This window comes from Pieris brassicae, chromosome 9 (assembly GCF_905147105.1).
Source record: "Pieris brassicae chromosome 9, ilPieBrab1.1, whole genome shotgun sequence".
Taxonomy (NCBI): domain Eukaryota; kingdom Metazoa; phylum Arthropoda; class Insecta; order Lepidoptera; family Pieridae; genus Pieris; species Pieris brassicae.
The window spans coordinates 6,331,211-6,354,722 of NC_059673.1; the positions used below are offsets into that span (position 1 = coordinate 6,331,211).

Genomic DNA, 23,512 nt, shown 5'->3' on the forward strand with positions numbered 1-23,512 from the left:
TGTTTTCCTTATGTGTAAAAGCTATGTTAACAAAAGACAATACAATATGAGGTATATTAACTTTTCTTTATACATTAAAAATACTGTCTGAAGTCAATCCGTGGCAATACTTAGAATTTCTGTTTTACAATTTTAAATTACTACTAAAAAATTGTAGAAATCCTTTAGTCAGATATAAAACAAAGCTATACTTAATAGTACCCTCAACCATTATTAGTAATATATGCTTACAGCTTAGCTTCATGCCAATTTTATTCTTATAGTTTTTCAAATATGAATGCGATGATCCATACGCCGTAATGTCTAGAGTTGACAAGGAAATGCTTTATTTAGAGGAAGAAATGAAGGGTATACAAGAATCGGGATCCCTATTCGAAGTGAATGTACCAGAGTTTAAATTATTGAAACAATGCAGGAAGGAGTTACGCATGTTAAAAGTGAGTATAATACTGTTAAAAAATCGCACACATGGACAGTAACCTAACACACGTATAATTTCAGCAACTTTGGGATTACGTGTACATTGTAAGGACAAGCATAGAAGACTGGAAAACGACTCCATGGCGGAAAATTGATGTGGAAAATATGGATATTGAATGTAAGAAGTTCGCTAAGGAAATCCGTCTGCTTGATAAGGAAATGAGAAGGTAAGAATTATTTTCAGTTTTTGTGTATGTGTATAAATTTCAAAGTATTTTGCTTATACGTATTAAGGAGGGTAGCGCGGTGACATAACAGTTGCACGTATAAATGTAAATGTATGAAAAACTCGAGCGTCGGTAGGCCGACCTGGATGGACGAGGTGTCTAAATTTTCGGAATTGCAGCAGATATAAGTCTTCTACAGTCCGTTTCACAAGGCACCTTCATTTACGAATTAGCGAACTGTGGAATCGACTGTGAAGGGATTTATCAGGCAAGACCCTCACGGGGGGTCTGATAGATACGACCTCCAACTATTCAAAGTTAGAGTGTACTCCTCCCTCAAAGGCCGGCAACGCTCTCACTAAGAATAGGTGACCATGGGTTGCGATGATTGCCACTTATCGACGGGAAGATTTTTTAAATAGTATATTTATTTTAGATGTTTTTAGCGTGCTAAATGAAATGTCTCATACAATTTTGGTTTTATATGTAAGATGAATTGAGACGCACAATAATACACATTTTAAAGATTACTTTCCTGTTACGATAAATTTATTTATGATTTATTCACTTTTGTAAACTTATATTTTTCAGTTGGGACACATATGTAAACTTGGAAGCAACTGTTAAGAATATGCTGACATCACTAAGGGCGGTGGGTGAGTTACAAAATCCAGCTATAAGGGAACGACATTGGGATCAATTAATGAAAACTACAAAGGTATATACATACTTATATATCTGTAAATACGTTGTAAATAAATATACATTGTGTAAATAATTATTATATACAAATATTATAAATTGTGAATTCGTAAAAAATAGATACATTTTTTTTCAAAAATCTTCCAGGATTAAAAACTATTGGTTTTCTTTCCTAACAGCTTATATTAGCTTGGAATGGTTCAAACATTTTGCACAAAATTTTGTATGAAAATTCGAATGTTGCATGTATCTTTATAAATATACAGAATAGATAAGCACCATTGCAAAACAAATACAATATAGTTATAACACTGAAACAATTCTTATTCCAATATATTTTAATTCACATTATTATTATCGCTATTTCCAAAATTATTTTTATATAAAATAGTGTACTTATTTTTTATATTAATAGTGACTACGATTTCTCTGTGATCGTAACGAACGTTATTATACATAAAACGTTTCATTATTACACAGTTACGGTACAGCTATAATAGGCCTCGATCGATTCAAAACTTTAGTTTGTTTTATTATTTACCTAAACTAAAAGTAAATACTAAATACAAATTTTAAATGAGAAGTCTAAGGCTACTTGAAAGTTTTATTTATTATTGAAGTGAAACTTCTTTGTCGGCATTGGAAAAAAATACCGTCATATTTTTCCGTTACGCGCAATATTTTTCTTGTCCCTACCACGGTTGATTCGGAATAATTCGAAGCCATTAATAACAAAAATATATAATTACCAATGATAGTAATAATTCTATTAAAATTCATGAAATTCTGTAATAATCTTAGTAGTAACACAATAAAAGCCTTTTGTTAAACTTCATCTATATTAACTGTATTTAACCAATATCTGTAATGTTGGATATAGGAGATCAATTTTTCGAAAAATAACGTCATAAAGAAGTTTTACTTCTTTCGTGTGTACACTAGTACACACACACATTTTTTTTAAATATATGTATGATAAGTTACCTGTTTAGGTTATCGCGATGACTCTTATCCACGGGTGTAGCATGTTGATGATGTGGGTGCTTGAATGTAATGCCTTAAATTTTAAATTAATGTTAAGTTTGATGGACTAATAAGCCTAAAAATAGTCTTAATGAAGTTACTTTAAATATAATATTTTCGTAATCGTTACAATAAATTAATGATGGTTACATATAGGTATTTTTATGGTACTTATTGCAATAGATCGGTATTTCTGCGCGTGAACTGATGACGTCATCACAGTGAACGCGGAGTCTTTTTCTATGCGTTATTGGATATATTTCGTTTCCTCTCGTTTCTCCCTTCATCTTCTGATAAAATACTGTTAATGAGAAAAATATAGTTGTCACTAGCCTCCTTTATGCATATACAAGTTAATAGACGATGTCTATTGCTTAAAACCTAAATTGCTGATGGTGACTCCGAATGCAGTGGAAGCATCCAATCGGCATTTCGTAAATAACGACGCTCCGTTCGCACTGTACGCTCCGATTCTTATCCGTTCGTATTTTTGTTTAATGTGTGATACTATTATAGAGAAGTTAGTACATCAAAATTAGCACAAATTTCAACCACGCATCAAGTTTGTGAATTTATATTTCGGGCTGTATATGTCGACGATGCTTTTTCATTCTGAAATCTTGGATAACTATGGTTATCCTGTAAATATTTTGCATCTTGGTGTGATTGTTCTGAGAATGTAAATATGTTTACTCCGCAGAGCTTAGCTGCATTGCCACCTGAACTCACAGTAAGTATGAAAATTTGTGTAAATAATACATAATCTAACCACGCTTATGTGAATGCACACTATGAATGTTTCATATACAGTTTTATTTACTTGAGTCAACAGGAAAAGTAAGGGTTTGGTGCTTTTAGGCTAAAAGATGATAAACGATATTCTAAACAAGAATCTCCAGGGCATTTGCTGTTAAAACTTATGACCGTAATGATAATTGACTAGTATCGCATACTATTATCTTATACCTTATTGAATCGCTTACTTAACGAGTATTGGCCTTGGTACTGACCATTCCAGCCCCCTCAATCTGAGTATCGCCCAATATATATTACCACGTTAAAAGTATAAGTATAAGTTGCTTGAACGAATTATATTCAAGGACGAGAGAAAAATTCTCTTTAACATCCCTGCCTCAGTCTAATGACTTCTGGGCAGAACGGCATTTTTTTTTAGATTCTGTGGCCAAAGAAACAGTATCCTCAGTACTATATATACTATAGGTAGGCAAATTATTTGGCAGGTTTTATCAGAGGCAGCAGTGTTGGCTTAGTAGCTACAGCGACTCTCATCTCTGAGGTTGTAGGTTCGATCCTCGGCTGTACACAAATGGAATGTCCTTTCTATGTGCGCATTTAACATTCACTCGAAACCGGTTTGCCTTAGAACCAAAAAGTCGACGGCGTGATGCACACCTGATGAGGCATAGGAGGCTGACCACCTACTTGCCTATTAACAAATGATAATGAAACAGAAATCTGAATCTGTAAAGGTTGTAGCGCCACTGATTTATTATTTTTATATTTTATCAGAGGGACAAGCATACGCGTAAACTGTTAATTCCATCTTTTTTTAACATTAGTTGTTGAAGTTAGTTATTACTAAAATTAGTTTACTAAAAAGAATGGAATCTTTGTCATCCAAAGCAAATAAATATTTATTATTAAGATAGCTACAGATCATCAGACTATCAAGAGAAATAATAATAATACTAATATAGGTACGAATAGTGATGGATACAAATACAACATTAGCAGACTTACTGGCCTTAAACCTACACGAGTTTGAGGAAGAGGTAAAAAACATTGTTGATAAGGCTGTCAAGGAAATGTCCATGGAGAAAATACTTAAAGATCTTAACACAACATGGAGTCAGATGGAGTTTGAACAAGAGGTGCATGCGAGAACTGGGTGTATTTTATTAAGAGCAAGTGAAGAGCTGATCGAAACATTAGAAGAAAATCAGGTATTTTTATTACTATAATGCGTAACTGAGGAAATACTAGTCTGATAGGTAGGTGGTAGTCTGGTGGTCTGGTCTAATTATGATAATTATATAATGGCTGATACCGACTACTATTCTGCGAGTATTAGACCCTTAATGATGTTGTTATTGTTAGTTGCAAAGTTTTGTCTTTTACAATGAATCGGTTTTAGAAGGTAGTTCAGAATTCTGTTTTTTACATTTATCAAATCAGGGGTCATCATCATACATTTATCAAATTTTTGGTTTAAGTGGTTTGTAATTAAATATTTGAAATGTTTAGGTTCAGTTGCAAAACTTGATAACGTCCAAGTTCATAGCGCACTTCTTAGAAGAAGTTTCAAGTTGGCAACAAAAATTATCTATAGCGGATCAGGTTATAACTGTTTGGTTTGAAGTGCAAAGGACGTGGACTCATTTAGAGAGTATTTTTATGAGTTCTGAGGATATTAGAAAACAGTTACCGGAAGATTCTGAGAGATTTGATAGAATTGATACTGAATTTAAGGTAACTCTTTTTCTATTATTAGTATATAGAAATATCAAAGATATACCTTAAAAAGTAAGCAAAACTCTGTTTATATACAACATTTCATATTTACGCTAAATATAAGAACTGTGAATTCAAAAACATGATGAAGTGTTTGCTTCAATTTCTATTCTAAATAAATATTATCCGCTCATGGGTTGAGTTATAAACTTACATAAGTTAATACGTAAATTTTATTGGCTTTATATACGTATATAAATAAATATTGCAGATTTTGTCCAAAGACATGTCCAAAACTCCAAACGTAGTGAAGGGTACAAATAAAGAAGGTTTAGTAGCTAATCTGGATAGTTTACAAAAGGACTTAATAATTTGTGAAAAGGCTTTAGCTGAATATTTAGAAACTAAGAGATTGGCATTTCCTAGGCTTTATTTTGTATCATCAGCAGACTTGCTCGATATTTTATCAAATGGGAACCAAGCGGAACTTGTTATAAGGTTTGTAAGATCTGTCGATACCTTGTCTATTACCATGGGTACCACTTATTGATGGAAAATTCATCATTAATATGGTACTGAGCACGTATATAATTAGTAAGCATTAATAGTGCAGCTACCAAACTGTTTTATTTTGTCACTTTTACGTGCACTTATCATACCTTAAAATTAAATATATTTTTTTAATATCTTACAAACTATTGTGGATAATTTTTAGTTTGTTAAGATTTTTAATAAATATTTGAATAGGTTCAATTGCAAAGTTTGACGTCATGGGTAATTTAATTTTCGTTGCAAAATTTCTTTACTGTAAGAATAAAATATATTTTAATCTTTACAGGCATTTGACAAAACTGTTTGACTCAATAGCAAAACTAAAGTTTGGTGAAAATGACAAACCCGAACAAAAAATCGCGGCTGGAATGATAGCTAAAGATGGTGAATATGTTCCATTTCATGGGTTTTGTGACTGCAGTGGTCCCGTGAGTAAAAATTTCAAGTAGCTACTATTTACAACGGGATTTAAAGTACTGTGATAATAAAATTTCAAAATCTTACCTCCGCGATTCAGATGGTTAACACTGTTTGCCTAAAAATAAATTGAAACAAATACAGAAAGAGCTGTCACATTCCATTATTGATCTAAGCACTTAACTCTTAAGTCATGGTCATAAAATATTTTTTTATATACATTAGCTTTAATTAAGCAGTGTTGGCCTAGAATATTTAGCATACGACTCTCATCTGTGCAACATTAGACATCCTTTCTATGTGCGCATTTACATTCGCTCGAACGGTGAAGTAAAACATGTTGAAGAAACTTGCTTTAGACCCAAGAAGTCGACGGCGTGTGTCAGGCACAGAAGGCTGATCACCTACTTGCTTATTAGATTTTCAAATGATCAGTAAACAGATACAGAAATCTGAGACCCAGACCTAAATAGGTTGTAGCGTCACTGATTTTTTTTATTATCTTTAGTAGGTATGAAAAGTAAATATTTATCCACATCCACACAAATAATTGCGTCTTTATAACTACACAACCATATAAATTGAATTAATTAAGATTTTATTAGGTGGAAATATGGCTCAACCGCTTACAAGACATCATGAGATCTTCAATTCGGCAGTATTTCAGCGAAGCAATCGTATCATATGAAGAAAAGCCTCGCGAACAATGGCTATTTGACTACATGGCGCAAGTTTCCTTGTGTTGCTCTCAGATTTGGTGGACCACTGAAGTAAATTTAGCCTTCGCTAGACTGGAAGAAGGATACGATAATGCACTCAAAGATTATTATAAGAAGCAGTTGTCGCAATTGAGTACATTGATTACGTTACTCATAGGTGAACTTAGTAAACAGGATCGACAGAAGATCATGACTATTTGTACCATTGATGTCCATTCTAGGGATGTTGTTAGTAAATTGATTCAAGGGAAAGTAGAGACTGGGTCAGCGTTTCAATGGCAATCACAACTTAGGCACAGGTAAGATTTTTTTACATTGTTACAGATAAAATAGTTTTCTATTTTTATTGCTCAACATCATGATTCAATGATACTTCAACGATGCTTATATGTGTTAAGCCTAATCCAGCCCGTCATGCAGGAGGAAAGAGAATAATAGATTTGGTAAATATTATATATTTGCACACACACATATTTGTGACAATATCTAATCGTTGGCCAAAATAGAATGACCTCAGCCGAACCTCGAACCTACCGACGGAACCTCACCCCGCGCTTGGTTGTTCCGCCTAAACCAATTAACGCTCGAGATAACGCTGACATTTTCCCGCGTTACTACTCGAGAAAAATCAACCAATCATGGGGCTTGTCAACAAAACTGTTATTTACAGAACTACATATATTTTATCATTTAGATATAGACATTACATTAGTTACTAACCAAACACACACACATAAACACACAAAACAATAATAATAAAATTAAAAAATAATTAAAGATAACAATACTTTTTTTAAAGAACAAGGTACGTTTTAACTGTGTAATGCGTGTGTGTTGTGATTGTCCCTGGCTCACCATTTTCTAAGGAGCAGATTGTTTCACAGCGCTGGTCATTCTTCCAGAGACAACAGCAACTAGTTTGCGACTCAGTCGCAAAAAAGAAAATAATACAAATAATTTACTTATTAAATTACCTGATTTATTAAAAAAATATATTTATTGTGTACATCACCGGATATTGTTGCATAAAGTATCACAGACCAATCGGTTTCTGTCATTGGCTAGCGTTGTCGCAGGAAAGTTTGAGGACAATTGTGATGGTTACAATAGAAGTATTATTTCTATTCTTATTATTAAATACAATAAGTATATATCAACTTCTTGGATATAAACTTAACATAAATAGAAATATTAATTATGGTAGATATAGTAACTTATTCCTATTACAATTTTAGAAACCCTAACGTTAGTAGAATATTGAGCCTGCAATTAGCATACAACCTTAGATTAGAATAAAAAAGCGTGGCGGAGAGTTTATTGCCAGTTCTTCTCGTCCCTTCTAGGCACTTTATTTGAGAACTGCCAGTAAATGTAAAATTAGAAGCATTTAATACTTATATCTTTATTGACGTTAATAAATGGACATTGTATTACCTAAATAAACACATAATTAGAATTTGGATAAAAAATTTATTTTTCTATAACCATTGCGCTGACTGTAAAGTAATTGATATTATTATTTCTGCACATTTTCAGATGGGACGACAAAGAACTACATTGTTTCGCGAATATTTGTGATGCACAGTTCAAATACAGTTATGAATATTTAGGGAATACACCAAGATTGGTTATAACCCCTCTTACCGATCGCTGTTACATTACATTGACACAATCTTTACATTTAATAATGGGGGGTGGACCGGCTGGCCCTGCTGGTACGGGCAAAACGGAGACTACGAAAGATTTAGGACGTGCATTGGGTATAATGGTGTATGTGTTCAATTGTTCCGAACAAATGGATTATCAGGTAAATAAGCAAATGGTTTTTTCTTGTCTCTATAGGTAATAAAGTAAAAAGGGATTGTCTTATGTATTTAGCAGTTTTGGCCTAGTAGGTTCACTGGACCTCAGCCTGGACTTTCTGTTTGTTTGCGCCTATAGCTCAAACGGTGAAGGAAAACATCTAGAGGAAACTCGCTTGCTTTAGTCCAAACACCTAAAAGTCTACGGCGTGTGTCAGGCACAGGAGGCTGATCATCTACTTGACCATTAGATTGACAAACGATCATTAAAGATACAAAAATCTGATGCCAAAATGCCAGAAGGTTTATGTTTAATTCATAACGTTGATATTTTATTTCATAACAATCAATATATTCACAGTCATGCGGTAATATTTATAAAGGACTTGCTCAAACAGGAGCTTGGGGTTGTTTTGATGAGTTTAATAGAATATCAGTTGAGGTCCTATCAGTTGTTGCTGTCCAGGTTAAATCTGTTCAAGATGCTATCAGGTAAATGTCACTAGCTACAGAAATATTGAAAATGCTTAAATTCTGCATATTTGGATAGCCTATTGTGTTTCTCTTCTCCTTCAAAATGATAAAGCATTCATTGTGGTTTAATTATGTTTTACCAAATTAAAACTATTATCCTTCATAGACCTGGTAGAAATTAGTATTGTATAAGATTTCCATAGCGGTTATACTGGATTTCAGAGACAAAAAAGAAAAGTTTAACTTTATGGGAGAAATCATTGTATTGGTACCATCGGTTGGCATATTTATAACAATGAATCCAGGTTATGCTGGGAGGACGGAACTTCCCGAAAACTTAAAAGCCTTATTTAGACCGTGTGCCATGGTTGTACCGGACTTTGAGTTGATTTGTGAAATCATGTTGGTCGCCGAAGGTTTTCAAGAAGCTAAAATATTAGCAAGGAAATTCATAACTTTGTATACTTTGTGTAAAGAGCTATTGTCTAAACAAGATCATTACGATTGGGGATTAAGGGCGATTAAATCCGTTTTAGTTGTAGCTGGTTCTTTGAAGGTATTGTTTTTATTATTAATTTCTCTTATGTAATACTGTGTTTTTGTTCTTCTATTTATTATTATAATTTTCGTATTTAGAGAGGTGATCCTGGTAGACCAGAAGAAGAGGTTTTAATGAGAACATTACGTGACTTTAATATTCCTAAAATAGTCACAGACGATATGCCTGTTTTCATGGGTTTAATTGGTGACCTATTTCCTGCTCTTGAAGTACCAAGAAAAAGAGATTTGGAATTTGAGAGAACTGTTAAACAAGCTGCCATGGATTTGTTACTTCAACCTGAAGATAACTTTATACTTAAGGTCGTGCAATTGGAAGAACTACTAGAAGTTCGTCATTCCGTCTTCATCGTTGGTAATGCCGGTACCGGTAAAACACAAGTATGGAAAACTCTATACAAAACATACCAGAATCTCAAAAAGAAACCAATTTATACCGACCTTAATCCTAAGGCTGTGACAAACGACGAGCTATTTGGCATTATTAATCCTGCAACAAGAGAATGGAAAGATGGATTATTTTCAGTGATAATGAGAGATCAAGCGAATATTGTCGGAGAAAATCCTAAGTGGATTGTTTTAGATGGAGACATCGATCCAATGTGGATAGAATCGTTGAATACTGTAATGGATGATAACAAGATTCTAACACTGGCTAGTAATGAGAGAATAGCGTTAACACCAAGCATGCGTCTAATGTTTGAGATATCAAATTTGCGCACAGCTACTCCCGCTACGGTATCTCGGGCGGGAATTTTATACATTAATCCACAGGATTTGGGATGGAATCCGTAAGTTATATTACATCTTATGTTCTTTATGTGATGCATTTTTAGCTGCACATAGTTGCTTTGACACAACTGTTGTTTAATATAACGTACTGCTCTACGTTGTGTGTGGCAGATCTCTAGATAAGGGAACCCTAACATACTTTTAGGTTTGAAAATATGTGTTCATTCAAAGTAAACTTTTTTGTTAAATTGTTTTTTTTTCATATATTTATTATTGCGCATATAAGCACTTTTACTTAAAATATAATCCCTTACTAACGACTAGTGTAAAGCACAACGAGAAATATATTGTTCCGTATATTTATAGTAGTACTTACATAAATTAATGTTATTTTTCCAGCTATGTTACCAGTTGGATAGAAACACGAAAGATACCAGCAGAAAAATCGAACTTAGTTATACTCTGTGACAAATACATTCCGCCGTGCTTAGAAACTGTAAGGACTCGGTTCAAGAAGATAACGCCTATTGCAGATATGGCGCATATTCAAATGCTTTGCCACTTACTGGATTGCTTGCTTGTACCCGAGAATACGCCCGCAGATTGTTCGAAAGACTGGCATGATATTTTTTTCGTTTTTGCATGTGTCTGGGCATTTGGTTCGGCGATGTTCCAGGATACCAATGTTGACTACAGAGTTGGTAGGAACATTATTTTTATTTATGTAATAACATTGACATAACTGTAATATTGTAACATATAATATTGCATTATAGTAAACGCTGAATCAAAAAGCCAACAAAAGACTCAATAAATTTAAAATCATAAAGTAATTGTAAAATATTAGAAATCCCAATTTATAATGTATCACTCTTTCTATTAAATAAATAGAAAGTTTAACTGTTTTTTACATTTTTAGAATTTTCGAAATGGTGGCTAAACGAATTCAAAACTGTGAAATTTCCACCCGGAGGAACTGTATTTGACTACTACATTGACCACGATACAAAACAATTCACTCCATGGACAGAAAAGATTACAAAGTTCGAGCTGGATTCTGACATCCCGTTGCAAGTATGATTTTAATAACAATGATACTAGTTTGTCAGTAGTATGTATGATAATATATTTTTTTAAGTAAAAGTAACAGAGAAGTATTAATGAAAGTCCATAACCATAGAGAATTCATAAGGCACATTTTTGTATCAGTACGTATACATTTTTAATTAATTTGGGATAATATATAACAATCAAAACAAATATATAGAATTGTATTAACCACTGATTATTATTAACTTCTTTATTTAATACTTCAACGCAACCATGTAGATCCCATAATTGAGAGAGCAAGCCTTATTGCTTACAAGAATTCTTCCAGCGCTGTATCAAAAGTATTAGCAAACTTTTTATTTCATCTTTTCAGGCCGTACTGGTGCCTACAGCTGACACTATACGAGTTCGGTTTTTCTTGGACTTGCTTATGAAAAACAAACATCCAGTCATGTTGGTTGGGGGAGCTGGCTGTGGAAAAACTGTTCTTGTAAACGAAAAATTGCAAAGGTAGTTTTTATATATGTCTTATTATAGTAATTACGTAACAAATGAACATGTGTTCTTTTTTAGTGTTGTTAAAGAATAATTATTATATAATAACATATTATTACAAGGACATTTTGAACAATAGTTTTCGTTATACAATATGTTTTCCTTTCTCAGCCTTCCAGAAACTTACGCAATCCAATCAATCCCTTTCAACTTCTACACAACATCGGAAATGCTCCAGAAAATTCTCGAGAAGCCGCTCGAAAAGAAAGCTGGCCGAAACTACGGCCCGCCAGGAAGTAAAACGCTGATATACTTTATAGACGACATGAATATGCCAGAAGTTGATGCTTACGGGACAGTACAGCCGCATACAATAATTCGCCAACATTTAGACTATAACCATTGGTATGACCGAACCAAACTGACACTTAAAGATATCCACAACACACAATATGTATCGTGTATGAATCCTACATCTGGAAGCTTCACTATTAACCCGAGGCTTCAGCGGCATTTCTGCGTGTTTGCTATAAGCTTCCCCAATTCTGAATCGCTTAACAACATTTACCATTCTATATTGAGTCAGCACCTGGCTAACCCTGAGTTGAGGATTAGTGCCCAGATTGGTAAACTGTCAGGTAAGTTCTTTTGATTCTTACATAATATGCATGCTATATATGGCAGGCTGGATAAAATAAATGAAATAAGCCTGTGTTCCGGTACTTAACTTAGGATATTTTTTTTACTTTTTACAAGTTATTTACTATTATAATTAATCAGCACTTCTCTCGACAAAGGCTTCCTCAAATGTCACCATATTCTGCCCTACTCTATTCTATACGATTCTATCTTGAACGCCTCAATAGCCTTCCCTTGTATCTCTTTCGATCTCTACGATACCACTTTTTACCTTGTCCATTTTTCCCTTAACTTCTTCTACTTAAAAATGATGTTCCATAATGTCCATTATTTCCTTTGATTAATTCATTTTAGCGAATGTCGTCAGCGCCACTATTGCTCTTCACAATAAAGTATCACAAGTGTTTCTGCCTACCGCCATCAAGTTTCACTACATTTTCAATTTAAGGGATTTATCCAATGTGTTTCAGGTAATAAAAAATATACTCAACCTTGAATAGACTCTAAGAAATATTGTAACAGTTATATTAAAAGGTTAAGTTAGGAATAGAACCTAAAACGCTTAATACCAAATACGTACAATTTCTATATATCAAAATATCACGATCATTTCATAGATGAGAGTTATTACACTTAGTCCAGTACCATTCTCCACGTATACAGTTATATTAATGGTTTATAATATGTACGGACTATACATATATAGACTGGCTACGCCACGATGTTCTTTTCGCCTCAATATGAATTTTTACTAAGTCAACCTTTTAGTATCCTGCCAACATATGGAACGTCTTACTGTGCTTCTCCATAGTGAAACTTTTCTGGAATAAACATCCGAGTACTACATATTAATATTGAATTCAATTTTTTTTATATTTTACAAATTTTTCTTACCCTTATCTTCCTCAATGTTTAAGAAATAAATTTAAAAAAATACGAGAATTGGTCCATCTGTCTTCGACAATATATTTTTTATTTTTCATATTACGTTTTTATTAAAATATACAATACTTAATATTTTTAGGGATTTCTCTTTAGTACAAATGAATGTTTGGTGAATCCATCGGATATAATTAGGCTGTGGCTACACGAAACACACAGGGTGTATGGAGATAAACTTACAGAAGATAAGGATATTGATGCATTTCTTAAAATGCAAGTGGATTTATGTAAGAAGAACTTTGAGGTTTGTTGTTTATAAATCATGATTTTTATAAAATCCAACTTTACTTATTTTTTTTATTAGGAATAATTTAGTCTACTCCAGTAAATGACTTAGAAATTATATATTTCCTAGTACATTTCGTTCGTAACATGTAGATTATAAGAAATCAATTACTTAGCACTAGTTAGAATTAAACACGTTTGCTTACAAAGCATTTGTTGTTTGACCTTTTAATTACGTATTTAAAAAATAAGAAATACTTTTTAGGATATTGATGAAGGAGTTGTATTTGAACGACCAAATATATACTGTCATTTTGCTGGCGGAATCGGAGAACCAAAATATATGCCGATAGCGACTTGGACTCAGTTGAATAAGTTACTAACAGAAGCTTTGTCTAGTTACAATGATCTTATTGCAGCAATGAATCTCGTTTTGTTTGAAGATGCCATGATGCATATTTGCAGGTCAGATATCCTATTGTTTTCTTGTTGTAACGCTGAATTTTTAATAAAAAGCTTTTACAATATCCAAAATGATAGTGTTTAATACACAAGGAAGGATATTGAGACACTTGTAGAAGTCAAAAACATACTTTAAATAATTGGAGTGCTAAAAGATAATACATTTTTAAAACATGATTGTACACTCCTTGTTACGACTACTTGTCCACTACACGGTTTTTACATTAATTATATATATAAATTTATCTAGAATCAGCCGAATATTAGAGAGTCCTAGAGGAAGTGCATTACTAGTTGGAGTAGGTGGATCGGGGAAACAGTCCTTATCGCGTTTAGCGGCTTTTATTGCCAGCCTTGAAGTTTTCCAAATACAGCTCAAGAAGGGATATGGTGTTTCGGATCTAAAGGTAAATTTAATTAAAGACAGATATATATATATATTTTTTTTGATGGAGTGATCTTAATATGTTTTTCAATATCCTATATTTATTTATATATTTCTTACAATAGTTTAAGTAACATTTATTCTTATTTTTTATGTACTTTTATATACAAATATTCTAATATTTCTTTACATACACTGTTAGTTTTTACTATTATTATTACATAATATTTTTTTTGCGTCTGAGCCGCAAACTAACTGTTTTTCTCTAGCAATAACAAACAACACACTTAAAATGTCCTCTTAAAAATCCTTTTTTTTCTTTCCATAACATTTCTCATTTTTATTTTTTGATTATTATTATGTGTCTGTGTTTAGTTAGTAATAAATATCTATGAAAATATAACACACTTATTCTAACATTATTATTCTTTCTAAACATTTGTGTTTATTTTATCGAGTGAAGTAAATTTCCGTTTAAGAATTTTTTAAATCTGATTTTGATTAACACTCTTCAAGGAATTAAAATAAAGTTTTATATCTTAGAAAACAAATACAACAAAATTTTGAAGTTCCTATGGAAGCTCAAATTATGAAATTTGCATTTAAAATCTTTTGATTTAAAACATTTTAAATAATTTTTTAGCATGAACTATCAGGATTGTATATAAAAACTGGTCTGAAAAATGTTGGTATTATGTTTTTAATGACGGATGCTCAAGTGGCGAACGAACAGTTTTTGGTACTCATAAATGATTTGTTGGCATCCGGAGAAGTTGGAGACCTGTTCCCTGATGATGAAATCGAAAACATAATTGCTGGTGTACGAAATGAGGTAAGGAATGAAAGTCAGTTGACATCTTAAGATTGTCTATTAATCTTTAAACGCTAAAGTGTTTTGAAACAAAAGTTGTTTATACGTAAACAAAAACTAACAATGTTGCCTAAAATCTATTACAGCATTGCTCTGGTTGCAGTGCAGTGTTGGCCTAGTGACTTCAGCGTACGATTTTTATTCCTAAGGTCGTAGGCGATCTCCGTCTGTGCACGTATGGACTTTATTTCTATGTCCGCAATTAAGATGTTGGAGTTAAACTGTTCGAGCTAAACAGTGAAGGAAAACATCGTGAGGATACTGGTTTGCCCGAGACACAGGTGGCTGATCACCTACTTGCCTTTTAGATTGAAAAATGATCATAAAACAGGTAGATAAATCTGAGGCCTAGACCTAAAATGTTTCTAGCGCCACTGATTTATTTACTTATTTTATTGCTGTTTGTATATGACTTAGTATATAAAAATATTCAATATTTTTTAGGTTAAAGGTGCAGGCCTCCCCGACACGAGAGAAATCTGTTGGAAATTCTTCATAGACAGAGTAAGAAAGCAGCTGAAAGTAGTGCTTTGCTTCTCACCCGTAGGATCTACTTTGCGGGTGAGGTCCAGAAAGTTCCCAGCTTTGATTAACTGCACATCTATCAACTGGTTTCATGAATGGCCTCAAGAAGCCTTGGTCTCTGTGTCTATGCGTTTTTTGGAGGAATTACACGTACTGCCTGTAAGTTTATTTTATGTTTGTATTATATTTTTTTTTATTTTTAATGTAGTCCTTTCGTCCTAGTTTTTAACTTTACATCCTAGGTAGAAATTTCATAATAATTTAGGAAGATCTAAAACCAAAATTGCGTGCCACGGCGCATTAATAATTTTAATTTTGAGGTAGGAGGAGGAGGAGGAAAGTAGTACCTTTCAAAATTGGGTTGAATTTCAACTTTTCATCCAAAATCATAAGGAGTGAAATCGGATACATCAATTAATGTTATTATGTCATTTTTCATCTAACCTAATTGAGATTGATTTCCTTAATATAACAAATGACATTTTTAATTATTCTAAAAAAATAATAGAAAAGTGATATTGTTTAATATTGTCCAATTTAATAATAACCTTGTTAATTAATGTTTCCAGATAACGTTACGTGATTCAGTGTCACGATTTATGGCGTATGTCCACACGTCAGTGAACACGATATCTAAAGCATATCTATCGAACGAAAGACGGTACAACTATACGACACCGAAGAGTTATCTTGAACAGATCAGTCTCTATTCAAAATTGGTCAATCAGAAAACTGAAGAGCTTCGAGCAAGAATATCTAGGTTTGTTTCCTTTTTATTTAGGCCTCTAATTGCTGATCAGTTAGGCTCTCTTTTAAGCACAGAAAACTTAATGTTCGACCGGGAATTAAACCCAGAACTTTTTTATTTATTCTTTTAACTCAGAGAAAGGTTTTTATAGAGACATAAATTAAGAATATCCCTGAAAACCAGGTTTCTATAGAGTAACAAAAAAATGTTCCATAAATATATCGAAATTGGTCAATCAGAAAACTGAAGAGCTTCGAGCAAAAATATCTAGGTTTTGTTTACTTTTTATTTAGGCCTCTCATTGCTGATCAGTTAGGCTCTCTTTTAAGCATAGAAAACTAAATGTTCGACCGGGAATCAAACCCAGAACTTTTTTTATTTATTCCTTTACCTCTGAGAAAGGTTTTTATGGAGACATAAATTAGAAATATAACTAAAAACCATGTTTCTATGGGGTAACAAAAAAAATGTTCCATATGTATATAGCTACTAAAAAGATAGGCAAGTAAAAAAGTCATATTAAGGCGAAAACAAGGGGCTTACAGGGGCAACTAGCAAGATAACACATCTACGAATATTAATAATACTTCAAGGTGTGAATGTAGTACATCAGAATTATTAGTTATTTCCTTTTTCTCTGCTTTCGGATAGTGCTCTTTTTTGAGGTTCGCTTTATCGATATCAACATGAAGATTTCATAGGACTGCTGGTACTTAAAGCTTGAAATAACAGATCTATATTTATCTTTACATTTAGGTTAGAAAATGGTTTAGAAAGACTTCGTGGTACGGCATCGCAAGTAGATGAACTAAAAGCTAAATTAGCGGTACAAGAAATAGAATTGCAACAGAAAAATGAAGCTGCAGATAAACTTATTGAAATGGTTGGGGTTGAAACTGCTAAGGTTCAGAGTGAAAAGGCGCTTGGTTAGTATATCTTAATCATATTCTTATGCTTAATTACCTACATTAATAATATAGGTCACATAGATACATAAACATATTAATGAATGCTAGATGATTGTCTGTGTGTCTATAAAACAGTAAATTAATAAAGAATAATAACATTTAAATAAAAATTCTTACAGGATTTGAATTTCTTCACTTTTATCGATAATGTCAATGTTCCAGCCGATGAGGAGGAAGAAAAAGTAGCAGTTATTGCTGAAGAAGTATCCAAAAAGCAAAAAGATTGTGAAGAAGACCTTATCAAAGCTGAACCAGCTCTTGTAGCTGCACAAGAAGCGTTGAACACATTAAACAAAGCAAATCTCACTGAACTGAAATCGTTTGGATCGCCGCCTGGAGCCGTCACAAATGTTACGGCGGCAGTCATGGTGCTTCTGGCACCAGGAGGAAAGATACCTAAAGATAGAAGTTGGAAATCTGCTAAGGTATCTTGGAATGTTATTAAACAAAGATAACATGTGTTGCTGGTGTAATATCTTTGTATATCGCAAAATTAATCCGAATGTATCAAACCATTATGAATTATTTATAAATTATTGTTTGCTCGGGGATCAAACACAGAACCTAAAAGTAAAACATGAGTTAAGTTTGACGAAGCAAAAAATTTTTTTGATTTAAGTTTGTGTCTTTCAACAGATGATGATGGCAAAAGTAGATATGTTTTTGGAATCGTTAATACACTACGATAAGGAAAACATACACCCTGATGTCATAAAGGCCATTCAGCCCTATTTAAAGGATTCTGAATTTGAACCGGGTATGGATTGCACCAGTTTTTAATTTATATTCTTACAAAAAATTAAAATGTATTTGACCCAACTAGTAACACGTAGGTAAAACACAGCATACATACTTTTCTATTTATTTATTTGTTATTTTCTTCAAGATTATAGATACTGTGACAGGCCTTCTTAAACAAATATTTTACTAATTTCATCAGCAATTCCTTTGAGTCTTCTTGCTCGTTTGCCTTCTATTACATACTAAAATGATTTCAGACCCGATATTTTCGTTTATTTTTGTTTCTGATTCACAAATGTTTTTATATATCGTATACATAATATGGTTTTTTTAAATTAACTGAAAAACTCATTTGAATTTCAGAATTTGTGAGATCTAAATCAGCGGCTGCAGCTGGTCTATGTGCGTGGGTTATAAACATAATCAAATTCTACGAAGTGTTCTGTGATGTTGAACCTAAACGAAAAGCATTAGCCGCTGCAAACGCTGAATTAGCCGCAGCCACTGAAAAGTTGAAATCTATTAAATCGAAAGTTGCTGTAAGTACTTTTAAATGGTCAGGTGATGCTCTTGATTCTCTTACATTTGTCTACCTATTAGTCTAGATAAAAGTATGTTAATTATATATCAAAGAAAATAGTCGGTATTATATTCAGTAACTAAGTATATATACATTTTCTTAAGTAAGTTAGGACTAACGGCTCCCTTGATTTAAAAAAATCAGTATTTCTTTCATAAGAAATGTATGGTTTACAGTTTACAGTTTAGTCCTCAGCAACTAGAATGATTGTTATAAAACTATTAAAGATTTTGTTGGATTTATTCCTTTTCTTAGTCTCTTGAAGAACAATTAGCAACGCTCACGGCAGATTTTGAAAAGGCAACAGCCGAGAAGGTGAAATGTCAACAAGAAGCTGATGCGACGACTAGAACTATTCAATTGGCAAATAGACTTGTTAATGGTCTCGCTAGTGAAAACGTTAGATGGGCGGAGGCTGTTTTTAAGTGAGTCTTACAAAACTATTTACGTTACGGCGGGCAAGATATTGTAATACAAATTACTATAGAACATTAGATAAGGCTTGGTCACGTGTCCCTTAAGTAGTGTCCACCGTGTTTGTAGCTCGAAGGCGAATGAAACATTGTCTACGGCGTAGATTAGAACTACAGAAATAATAAATGTCTTTGAAACATCTATTTTTTTACAGTTTTATGCAACAAAGCACGACTCTGCCTGGTGATATACTTTTAGTCTGTGCATTTATTTCATACGTGGGGTGTTTCACTAAGCTCTACAGATTGGATTTGCTGCATAAGAATTGGTTACCATTCTTGAAGACATTAGAGGTAATATAATACACACACAAATCATAATAATACAAATTACATATAAATGCAAATATTGTTCCTGTAAAAATGACTACTACTTATTTCTCCATTGCGGTACAGAGTATAATCTGATAAAGTGTATTATTTTTTTTGGTAGTATTTTGACTAAAGATGCGCCGTACCCGCTGTCTCTATGGCTTAATAGCATTCTTAGCTGTGGCGGTTGCGGGGCGGGGCGTCCATTTTGGCGCGCTATCTGTTATGTGCAGGGTATAAGCGCCTATACGTTTTCTTGTAATACATTTCGTAGATATTTAATTTCTGGTGATTAAAGTGAATGTGAAAGAAAATTTAATTACGCCGTACTTTGCAAAGACAAAATGGCTATTTTAATTCAATAATATTTGCTACTTTCGTTTTGGAGACGCTATGTAGTAACCAGTCATATCAGCCACATTATTTATGTAACGTTAAACGATCATAATTTTAATTCTTAATTGTTATTTCATGCTGTTATTATTTATATTTTATTATTATTCTATATAATGTATGGCTATGTATACGCTCGGTGCTTGCGACTGTATTTTGACGTAAATTGGCTATTAACTAAATAATTGCTTAAACAGAAGAATACTTAATACTTAGAGTTATTGTTTCTTTGCGTAAACATTTCTTTGGGCTGTAACCGGTTATTGTCATAAGTTAAAGAGATTTGCATAATAAACTACACATAATTATGAGTTGTGATATTATCAAACAAAAAATAACAATTTTAGCCCCCAATACCAATCACAGAAGGCCTCGATCCGCTAACAATGTTAACTGATGACACGACTATAGCGATGTGGCAAAATGAAGGCCTACCTTCAGACAGAATGAGCACAGAGAATGCAACAATATTATCAAACTCAGATCGATGGCCACTTATGATTGACCCACAGGTTTGTAAAACTCAAATTTTATTTATAGTTTTTTTCAATACATGCCTAATCTTGCAAGTGAAAGAGACAGAGCGAAATGGTGTATATTTTTTTTCTTTTAGTTGGCAGTATGTTTTAATTACACATTAAAGCTAATGAGTTCTTAAAATTTAAAATATTATATAAAAAATTAAAAGTAACTTCCGTTTTGATTGATTAAATACTCTTATAAATACATTTCGCAGTTACAAGGAGTAAAATGGATAAAACAAAAATATGGCGACGGTTTGCGAGTCATACGTCTGGGCCAGAAAGGGTACTTAGATACAATCGAAAAAGCTATCATCAAAGGGGAAACTATTTTATTGGAAAACATAGGGGAAACCGTCGACCCTGTCTTAGATCCCCTTTTGGGAAGAAATTTAATCAAGAAAGGAAGGTAACTTTTAATAAATTATGATATTTTCTATTAAAATTGTACAATGAACTTAAAAGTATGTCTTGGTATTTCCTGTAAAAAATAGAAGTTTTTAGTTGAGGATAGTATAGTCGTACAGTGCACAATACTATGATTAATTTTGGTTTCTCCAGAATTAAAACTAGAAGAGTCACTCTGTAACATTGATTGCATATTAAGGATCCTACCACTTAATTCCAATGATAGAACTTTTCGGAATCGGAAACCCCAAATTTTCAGTCAATTATTGAGTCGATCATTAGTTTTACAGAGTACCACTGCTGGACATGCCCAGTTAACATTCTAAATATTACTTCTATTTTAGAGCAATAAAAATCGGCGACAAAGAAGTTGAATACAGTCCTAACTTCAGATTAATTTTGCACACTAAACTTGCAAATCCGCATTATAAACCGGAAATGCAAGCGCAGACAACACTAGTGAACTTTACCGTGACACGAGATGGGCTGGAAGACCAACTTCTAGCCGAAGTCGTAAAAGCAGAAAGACCGGACCTAGAAGAACTTAAGGCAGAGCTGACGAAGCAACAAAATGAGTTTAAAATACAGTTAAAGAAGTTAGAAGATGACCTACTTTCGAGACTCTCGTCGGCCGGTGAGAATATTCTTGGTGATACAGCTCTGATAGAGAATTTGGAGACGACAAAGAAGACGGCAGCAGATATTGAAAAAAAGGTAAGACACCATAATTTTTTTATTAGTTGGCACATATTTTATTCATGAAAATTCTAACAATTTATATTTTTTACAAATATAGCAAATGCATTTAAACTGTTAACAGTAACAGCAATAATTTAAGTAATAATTTCCATTAATAAACGATCCAACGACAAAAAGTTATATAGTAATCTTTATGAAAAAGTAACAGTTAAAAATTCTAGTTTTGCTTGCTTGTCGCGATTGGTCTAAATACAGACTGACCTTATGATACCAAAAAAGTCTAGTATTTCTAATTAAGTATCTATTGAACTGTATTCATTACTTATGTATGAGAAATATATTATAGGTCTCCGAAGCAAAGGTGACGTCACACCAAATAGATCAAGCGAGAGAGTTCTATCGACCGGCCGCTGCTCGTGCGTCGCTTTTATATTTCATTTTGAATGACTTGAATACTATAAATCCAATTTATCAATTCTCTTTAAAGGTAAGGAATTATTTGCATGTTATAAATATGTATTTGTCTTCTTCGTAATCAAAAAAAAAACAAATTTGTTGTCTTCTTTTAATGCTCATTTGTCGATTTCATTACACCTACACTTGTAGTACTAATAACTAATACACCAGGCGTCTAATGGCACATTCGTATGTATAAAATTAGCATATTTATAGATAATTGGTTGATCTTATTTGGGAGGTCCCATCATCTATATTACACTATTCAAACAACGATATAATGAATTTGGTGAGTTGAGTGAATTATGTTGGAAACAAGACTGGTAGGGGCGATATATATATTTTTTTTTTATATTAAGAAGTCAGTCTTTAGTGTGTTAGGACTGGAAGAGTTATTAAATGTATGATAAATAGTTTAATGAGAGTTTTCAGGCGTTTAGTGTTGTCTTCCAAAAAGCAATATCAAAGGCCGAAGAGAGCGAAGAAGTGAGCAAACGAATCAAGAATCTAATTGATTGCATTTCGTATTCAGTTTTCCAATATACATCACGGGGGCTTTTTGAATGTGACAAGTTAATATTTGCATCACAAATGACATTCCAGGTATGTTTCTGCGTTTTCTTAAACACTACTAAAGTATTTGTCATACATTTTCTTGACAATGCATAAAAACCGCGTCTTATTTCCCGTACTTTATACGCATTATTTTCATCACATTTATAATGTTTTGCCTTATAATTTAGATGTTTTATTTGCCTCTGTCATCTATTAACCCAAAATAAACATTTTTTATTTCCATATCTTAAATTATGAACTAAAAATTAACATACAAAAACAGCAAGAGCACTGACTTTTATCAAAAATGGTCCCAAGTCAGCTTTAAGTCGCTGTCAGCAGCAACACTGATATCTTGAATTGACTACTATACATACTAAACAAATGAAAGAAAATAATATAAAATTATAATGAAACTATTTAAAATTACAAATATAAAACATGAGACAACTTACTTCCCAACCCAGTTGGCATTGATACTACCACTTACTCGTGGCGTAAAGATCATGGTCGCAAGTAGAAAATCTTGGATCAATTCTGAACGTGACAATAATTCATTCGATTAAAAACATAATACAATATTATAGGTTCTCTTGATGAGTGAGGAAATCTCGCCTGCAGAATTAGATTTCTTCCTTCGATTCCCAATCAAACCACACGTCACTAGCCCAGTTGATTTCCTCTCAAACCCAAGTTGGGGTGGCATTTGTTCCTTGGCGAGTAAAGATGAATTCCGCAATCTCGACAGAGATATAGAAACGTCACCTAAAAGATGGAAGAAGATTGTGGAAATGGAGTGTCCTGAGAGGGAGAAGTTTCCACAGGTAAGCCATGTCTTTTCCCTTTCTGAACCCCCAGTCACGTATAACGAAAAACGGCACGATGATGCCTTTCGTTTGATTGTGATTGGTCAACACCACTTCTAGTCCAATCAGAGTTCACGACGAAGACTTGACATAATGGGTC

The 23,512-nt window shown here is 33.0% G+C and overlaps 1 protein-coding gene across 1 annotated transcript in view; it reads left to right on the forward strand.

The window, feature by feature from the left end:
• LOC123713951 (dynein beta chain, ciliary) overlaps nucleotides 1–23,512 on the forward strand; it is a 31,267-nt gene continuing 7,755 nt past the window's right edge. The window contains exons 1-37 of the mRNA XM_045667857.1: nucleotides 1–51; nucleotides 264–437; nucleotides 502–647; nucleotides 1,239–1,365; nucleotides 3,073–3,102; nucleotides 4,091–4,336; nucleotides 4,638–4,862; nucleotides 5,116–5,342; nucleotides 5,683–5,824; nucleotides 6,419–6,831; nucleotides 8,069–8,339; nucleotides 8,696–8,826; nucleotides 9,031–9,364; nucleotides 9,445–10,157; nucleotides 10,498–10,799; nucleotides 11,018–11,172; nucleotides 11,522–11,658; nucleotides 11,815–12,281; nucleotides 12,637–12,752; nucleotides 13,307–13,468; nucleotides 13,715–13,914; nucleotides 14,162–14,318; nucleotides 14,940–15,128; nucleotides 15,612–15,851; nucleotides 16,262–16,452; nucleotides 17,197–17,366; nucleotides 17,571–17,833; nucleotides 18,045–18,165; nucleotides 18,513–18,688; nucleotides 18,985–19,154; nucleotides 19,358–19,496; nucleotides 20,255–20,419; nucleotides 20,644–20,837; nucleotides 21,181–21,550; nucleotides 21,882–22,022; nucleotides 22,415–22,594; nucleotides 23,134–23,370. Of these exons, the coding sequence (XP_045523813.1) occupies nucleotides 300–437; nucleotides 502–647; nucleotides 1,239–1,365; nucleotides 3,073–3,102; nucleotides 4,091–4,336; nucleotides 4,638–4,862; nucleotides 5,116–5,342; nucleotides 5,683–5,824; nucleotides 6,419–6,831; nucleotides 8,069–8,339; nucleotides 8,696–8,826; nucleotides 9,031–9,364; nucleotides 9,445–10,157; nucleotides 10,498–10,799; nucleotides 11,018–11,172; nucleotides 11,522–11,658; nucleotides 11,815–12,281; nucleotides 12,637–12,752; nucleotides 13,307–13,468; nucleotides 13,715–13,914; nucleotides 14,162–14,318; nucleotides 14,940–15,128; nucleotides 15,612–15,851; nucleotides 16,262–16,452; nucleotides 17,197–17,366; nucleotides 17,571–17,833; nucleotides 18,045–18,165; nucleotides 18,513–18,688; nucleotides 18,985–19,154; nucleotides 19,358–19,496; nucleotides 20,255–20,419; nucleotides 20,644–20,837; nucleotides 21,181–21,550; nucleotides 21,882–22,022; nucleotides 22,415–22,594; nucleotides 23,134–23,370 (7,785 nt within the window). The 5' untranslated portion in view covers nucleotides 1–51; nucleotides 264–299. The remainder of the gene's footprint in view (nucleotides 52–263; nucleotides 438–501; nucleotides 648–1,238; nucleotides 1,366–3,072; nucleotides 3,103–4,090; nucleotides 4,337–4,637; nucleotides 4,863–5,115; nucleotides 5,343–5,682; nucleotides 5,825–6,418; nucleotides 6,832–8,068; nucleotides 8,340–8,695; nucleotides 8,827–9,030; nucleotides 9,365–9,444; nucleotides 10,158–10,497; nucleotides 10,800–11,017; nucleotides 11,173–11,521; nucleotides 11,659–11,814; nucleotides 12,282–12,636; nucleotides 12,753–13,306; nucleotides 13,469–13,714; nucleotides 13,915–14,161; nucleotides 14,319–14,939; nucleotides 15,129–15,611; nucleotides 15,852–16,261; nucleotides 16,453–17,196; nucleotides 17,367–17,570; nucleotides 17,834–18,044; nucleotides 18,166–18,512; nucleotides 18,689–18,984; nucleotides 19,155–19,357; nucleotides 19,497–20,254; nucleotides 20,420–20,643; nucleotides 20,838–21,180; nucleotides 21,551–21,881; nucleotides 22,023–22,414; nucleotides 22,595–23,133; nucleotides 23,371–23,512) is intronic.